The sequence below is a fragment of the Equus asinus genome, chromosome 9, assembly GCF_041296235.1.
Source record: "Equus asinus isolate D_3611 breed Donkey chromosome 9, EquAss-T2T_v2, whole genome shotgun sequence".
NCBI lineage: Eukaryota > Metazoa > Chordata > Mammalia > Perissodactyla > Equidae > Equus > Equus asinus.
The window spans coordinates 24627452-24633451 of NC_091798.1; the positions used below are offsets into that span (position 1 = coordinate 24627452).

Consider the following 6000-nt stretch of genomic DNA (forward strand, 5'->3'; position numbering starts at 1 on the left):
TAGAAGTCTAAGTCCTCCCTGAGAAGAACGCACAGGGCTAGGGGGAGCTCAAAGGATTCAGGTTATGGCCAGCAAAGAGATTTAACAATGGAAAACAGTTCACAGCCCAGTTATTTTTTTATCTTCAGACCCTCGAGCCCCACAGCCCATATGCCTGACATCTAAGACTGAGGAAATTTGGGGGCCTGGTAAAATGTTTCAGGTCTGCAGAGATTTTTTAGAAAATTCTGATTTGTAATACTAGCTTCGTTTTGATCTTGAGACACGTCGGACAGAAGGTGCTGAGACGCAGTGAAGCTGCGGGCGATTGGAAGATAAGATTGGGAGGGGAAACTCATGTGAGGATGACGTTCAAAAAGGAATGACCCAATCGCCTTCCTTGTGTCTCACCAGATAAAAATGGCTGAGAACTTCGACCTGCTGATGATCATTGCTCCCTCCCTGGGATTTGTGCTGTTGGCCTTGCTTGTGGCATTTTTCATTCGAGGTAAGGAGGACAGGACCAGGTGGGATGGAGCCCTTCAGAGCTATGGAGACTCCAGGAGGACCTGGGAGCAGCTTGATTCTGCTTCCTGCCCCTTTCTCCGTTCCCTTCTCCACTCTCCATTTCTATCATTGTCTGCATCCCAACTGAGGAGTTAACAGTCAACTCCTTCTCCCTAAGATACTCAGGCTTTGTGTATCATCCTTCTGATAGAATTTATATTTTGGAAAAGAAAAAAAATAAGAGCACCTTCATTTATTGGACACTTATTCTGTGCCAGTCCTGATGTTATACTCTTGACATGCCGAACTCATTTCAACCTTATTACTGCTTAAGTGGAAAGTCCTATTATTCTCATCATCTTGGCCAGGGCTCCTCCTCTGGCCAAGATTGCCCCAGGAATAGAGCCATCAATGATGTCTGTCTTTGTGTTTGTTCCTTTAAAGCAAGCTTTCTTAACCTAGGGTCCACAGATAGACCTCAGAGGACATTTGAATCCCTTGAAATCATGTGCAAAAGTGCTCGTATGTTCATGTCTGCATTTTCAGGGGATGGGGTCCATAGTTTTTATTAGATTCTCTAGCTGGTCCATGACCTTGCACCCCACCTCCCTGCCTTCAAACAGTTTTAAAACACTACAAAAAGGAGTCATGACACAGGCTTTATAGTTTGCATGCGAAGTATAGGCATATGGCACTTAGTCCTATTGTAAAATGAAAAAAAATGTTGTTCTGCAGTTATTAACAGAAGCTGTTTCAAGGTAATAAGTGAGGAGATAAGACTAGTAACCATCTCAGCTTGTTTGATGTGAAACTTGTATATTTTAACACCTGTCCCTGATGAACACTGCAAAAGGAAATTTGGGACTTCATGGAAGCCTGCCATGAGCCCTCATAAAAGGGTGTGGTACAGTTTTGAAAATTCTGGGTATGTCTCATAGGGAAGTGTTTTAAAATTCAAGGGACTCCTTGAATTTTGAGGGGCAAATGACTCAAGAATGAAGCCGCTTAGCGCCATGGCCCAAACGCTGGAGCAACTTTGTAATTGATGGGCACAGTCTTGGGGTCCAAAGAAATCAATCGTTTGACCTGGGAAAAGGAATGGCTTTCCCTGCCAGAGCCAGCCCCTAACTTCTCCCCTTTGGACCACCTCCGCTCTTCCAAAGGTAGCTTTGCCCTTCCCCCAGCACTTCACAGGTTCTGGCACGGGTAGTCTGTTACAACGTTGCCTTGTCTTTTCAGGGAAAGTCATGAAAACCAATTGTTTCCAGAAACACACAAGGTAATTTATCTTGCATGACTGATTGTTGTAATGATTGTACAAGCTGTTACAAATGATTAGATACTACTCAGTGGTTTAATGACTTGTGCTTGTGTTCTGATTAAATACTGGGCTGGAGAGATGTGGCATTAGAGATGAAAAAGACCTGGGGATTTAGCTGACGTTAACCTCCGTCTTGATTAACACTGTGTTATGTTTGTTCAAAATGCAAATACACAGACAGGTTGCATTAATAGCAGTAAGACACACAAAAGAAGGTGATAAGGCACTGTACTCTGTGCTGGAAATTCTTTGTCCAACTCCAGCCAACTCACTTTAAAAAGACCTTGTTAAACTGGAGTTCTTGGAGAGGAGAGTTGGCAGGATGGAAAATGAAAAGACACGTAGAATATCATTCCTGGGATTTGGTTCCTCTGCCTGTTTAGACCATGGGAGCAATTCCTTTGTTTTTATCTATCTATGGATATATTTATTTATTTATTCATTATTTTTTTGCTGAGGAAGATTGGCCCTGAGCTAACATCTATGCCAATCTTCCTCTATTTTGTAGGTGGGATGCTGCCACAGCAGGGCTGCTGATGAGTGGTGTAGGTCTGAGCTCAGGAAGTAAACCTGGGCTGCTGAAGCAAAGCGTGCTGAGCTTAACCACTAGGCCACAGGGTGGGCTCCTTTTTTGTTTTATTTTTCTTAAAAATAGTTTGAAGAGTCTCTGGAAAGGGATTTTAGATATCTGTCATGTTCTATACCTTTTTGGAAAGAAATGAGAAAATTTGGTATAACCTGTGATGAAGACCTTGTCAAATCAATACCATAGTATTTATTAACAAATAAATATTAGCAACTAGGGAAACTGAGGCTTAGCCAGGTGACTTTCCAAGGTTGTACTTGGAGGTCCTTTTGGTAAATAAACACATTTAGATCATTTCATATTTTGCTAGTAACAAACTTTAATTCCCTTATTAGAATAGATTGGCAAAAGCGCTTATTCCCTGTGGCCTCAGTTTTCCCATCTGAGAAATGAGTGGCTTGGACTGGATGGACTGAAGGACTCTGGTCTTGGTGTCTCCCATTATCAGCCTCTTTCTTCTCTTTGTAGGTTAGACAACGCTGGAGAAAGTAAAAATGTCCTTGATGACATGCAGCATGGAAGAGAGGATGAAGACGGTCTTTTCACACTCTAACATGCCACTTTTCCTTAGGATTGAGGATTGGGACATGATGTGTGATTTTTTTCAAAAGAAGTCTTAGAATGTTTTGATTTTTTTTTTTAAAGCCCCATCTATGCCATTGTTGTCATTGGTCCGGTGCTTTCACAAATGAAAGGTACTTTAGAGACCACACCTTCTCTGCCCCATGTTTTACTCTCCTCTGTAGCATCACTGCTAAGTGATCTTCCACATCATGCTTGAACACTTTCAGTGATGGTGAGCTCACTACCACACTCAAGGAAGTCCATTCAATCTCAGGGCAGTTTCGAGACTAGAAATATTTAAAACAAAGTCTATCTCCAGATAGCATCTGCCTATGGGTCCTAGTTGAACTCCTCGTGCTTACGCAAAATGTGTCTAATTTCTCTTTTACCTGGTAAAAGTAGTGCTCCAGATGCTGGAAAGAGAACCTCAGGCCTCTCCAAATTGCCTTTCCTCTGGGACATGATTTCTGGTCCTTGCTCTGCCCTACCTGCCTTTTCCTTGTAAGCATTTGTATCTCTCTTTTTATGCCCAACTTTCAGAGTTCAGTGCCCCAGCCTAGGTATGATGTGAGCAGCCCTGGGTCTATGCTTCATCAGTAATGCAGGAAATGATGTGGAATTACACCACAGTTTTGGCTCACCTCTAAAACTGCTAGGTTTTCTACTATTTTCTGTTCACATTTGAATGTCCTTAGAGGTGACCATAGCATCACATCTTAACGCTTGCTTGGGGAATTTAATTTTGAAAACAACCAAGAGTCCATCAAAGCAAAATGTGGTGAACGGTGTAGACATTCAACCAGGGCCAGCGCCTGGATGTGACAGTAAGGTGGTCCAGATTAGTTTCTCTAAATACAGTTTGTGAAAATTTGTTCCTTAAAAAGAACAGGTTTATTTAAAGACTTTAATAGCTAGCAGCATGAGAAACCTTGGAGAGAGATGAAAACAAACAGTTGAATGAATGAATAAAAAGAATGAGAGAGGCCTTGGGTTGGGCAGAAATGTGGAAAGTCAACCAGGTCTGAAAGAAATTTCCCTGAAATACTTCCAAGTATGTTTAGGGCAATAGCAGCATTAATGAAATAAGCACACAGTCTTTCAAGGTAACCACCTTTTGTATTTCTACTCTCTTGATATTACCTTTAAGAGAGGAAAATAGTCAGTCTTGATTATATTGTGCAGTCAAGGCTGTGCTTGACTGGTACAGCCTGTAGATTTCTCGTGTGGACCCAGCAGTTAATCTAAAAATCCCCCTCTCACCCGGGCACTTGAAGAACAACTCGCCCAGAGGACCGTGCCTTCTGGCTCATTCTTTCGGTGCTGAGCAGAGTGGCAGGTTTGGCCTAAGTGAAGGAAACAATTGGCAGCCTGTGGGTAGCTTCTTTTTGGGGCTTGACTTGCTCCTCTATGTCAGCTTAAGATACTAGAAATGATTTTGGCTAGTGTGCTAAACTCAAGTTTAGAAAATGAGGGGGAAAATGGACCTAAAGTCAGGTTCAGGGCCTCAGTTTCCCCAACTGGAAAATAGAGTGGGACTAGATGACCTTGTATAGATAGTCAGATCTAATATTTTGCAAGTCGATGATACAACCCAGCCTAACTTAGTTCATGCTCCCTTGTCATCTTCCAGAACCACCACCACCATCAATGCCACCACTAACTTGGGTCTGATTAGAAAAAAGAAGACAGCAAATACTCCCTAAACAGAATATTTAAGCTCAATGAATACCCTTCTGTTTTGCAAGGGGGCCATCTTCAACCTCTTCCCAAGTATATTTCTGAAAATCCTCCATTAGACCAAAACACATTTAAATGACCAATCACAGTACTTTAGACCTGGTGATGGCCTCCAGGAGCCTCTAGCCTAGTAGCTCTCAACCTTAGCTGAACATCGCAATTAACTAGAGAATTTTTTTAAAATGCCAATTCCCAAGTCCCATCTTTAAGAGATCCTTTTGCAGTTGGTCTGGGGTGTGGCCTGGGTGTCTGAATTTTTAAAAAAATGCCACAAGTGGTTCTAATGTGCAGCCAGGGCTAAGAACCACTGCTCTAGCTCAGTGTTTTTCAAACTATGCACTTCAGATCAGCAGCCTCAGCATCCCCTGGAATTTGTTGGACATACAAATTCTTGTCCCCACCCCATACCATCTGAATCAGAAACTCTGGGGGTTGTGGGGTGGAGCCCAGTGATCTGTTTTTTTAACAAACCCTCAGGTGATTCTGATGCACACTAGAGTTTGAGAACTATTGCAGCACAAAAAATCCTTAACATGGGGATAGAGATTTCAAGAAAAGATTCCTCCTTAACCAGGGTTTGGTGGGGGTGGGGGTGGCTATGCTGAGCATGGAGAGTTTCCAGCAGCGGCAGGCCAAGGTCCAGGTGGAGGTCCCTGTCAGAGACCTCATTTAAGCTAGCCTTACTTTCTGCTTGGACTCCTGCAACAGCTTCCTCACCACACTCACCAACTTCACTCCTTTCCCTCTCTGATTTGTTCTCCGTGCTGGGGCAGAGATGACTTTTCCAAATGCAGATCTGAGATTCTTGTCTCGTGACTTCTACCCACAGTGTAGCAGAAGCACACTTAGGGTCTCCCCAAAGCTAGGGTGGCAGACGATGACTTCAGAGGCCAGGCAGCTGATACAGATGAGTGAGGCAGTGGGACGTGATGTGGCCTGTAACAAAGCAGAGTGTGTGTGCGTCCACTTAAAGGCATTAACATTCAAAGTTAGTTAAAATAACATCCTAGGTAAGCTACACAAGGCAACCAGTTTGAGACTCAAACATCCAGGGGTTGGGGGTTGGTTTTACCAAATGACGAATTAGTGAACATATCATTCTTATACTGAGACTCCCTGATCAGAGGAGGTTGTTGGAGTAGTTGTTGCTCGCTTTCCCTCTCTATGCAATCAAGACGCCATCTACAAACTTCTTAGTATCTATTGCGTGTCCAGGACGAGAAGAGAGAATCACTTCCCATTAAGGAGCTTAAAAATCTAAATGAGACAAAAACACCCATGGAAAAGCAATAGAGTAGGCTCAGTG

At 43.0% G+C, this 6000-nt stretch overlaps 1 protein-coding gene across 4 annotated transcripts in view; it reads left to right on the plus strand.

Annotated features, from left to right (window-relative positions):
- TIMD4 (T cell immunoglobulin and mucin domain containing 4) overlaps window positions 1–3105 on the plus strand; it is an 88470-nt gene extending 85365 nt beyond the window's left edge. For 3 of the 4 annotated variants that reach the window (XM_070517160.1, XM_070517161.1, XM_070517159.1), the window contains exons 11-14: window positions 394–487; window positions 1726–1765; window positions 2316–2425; window positions 2862–3105. In XM_070517160.1, the coding sequence (XP_070373261.1) occupies window positions 394–487; window positions 1726–1765; window positions 2316–2425; window positions 2862–2866 (249 nt within the window). In that variant the 3' untranslated portion in view covers window positions 2867–3105. The remainder of the gene's footprint in view (window positions 1–393; window positions 488–1725; window positions 1766–2315; window positions 2426–2861) is intronic. The other variant, XM_014842697.3, reaches the window with a different exon arrangement.
- Window positions 3106–6000: the final 2895 nt, after the last annotated feature.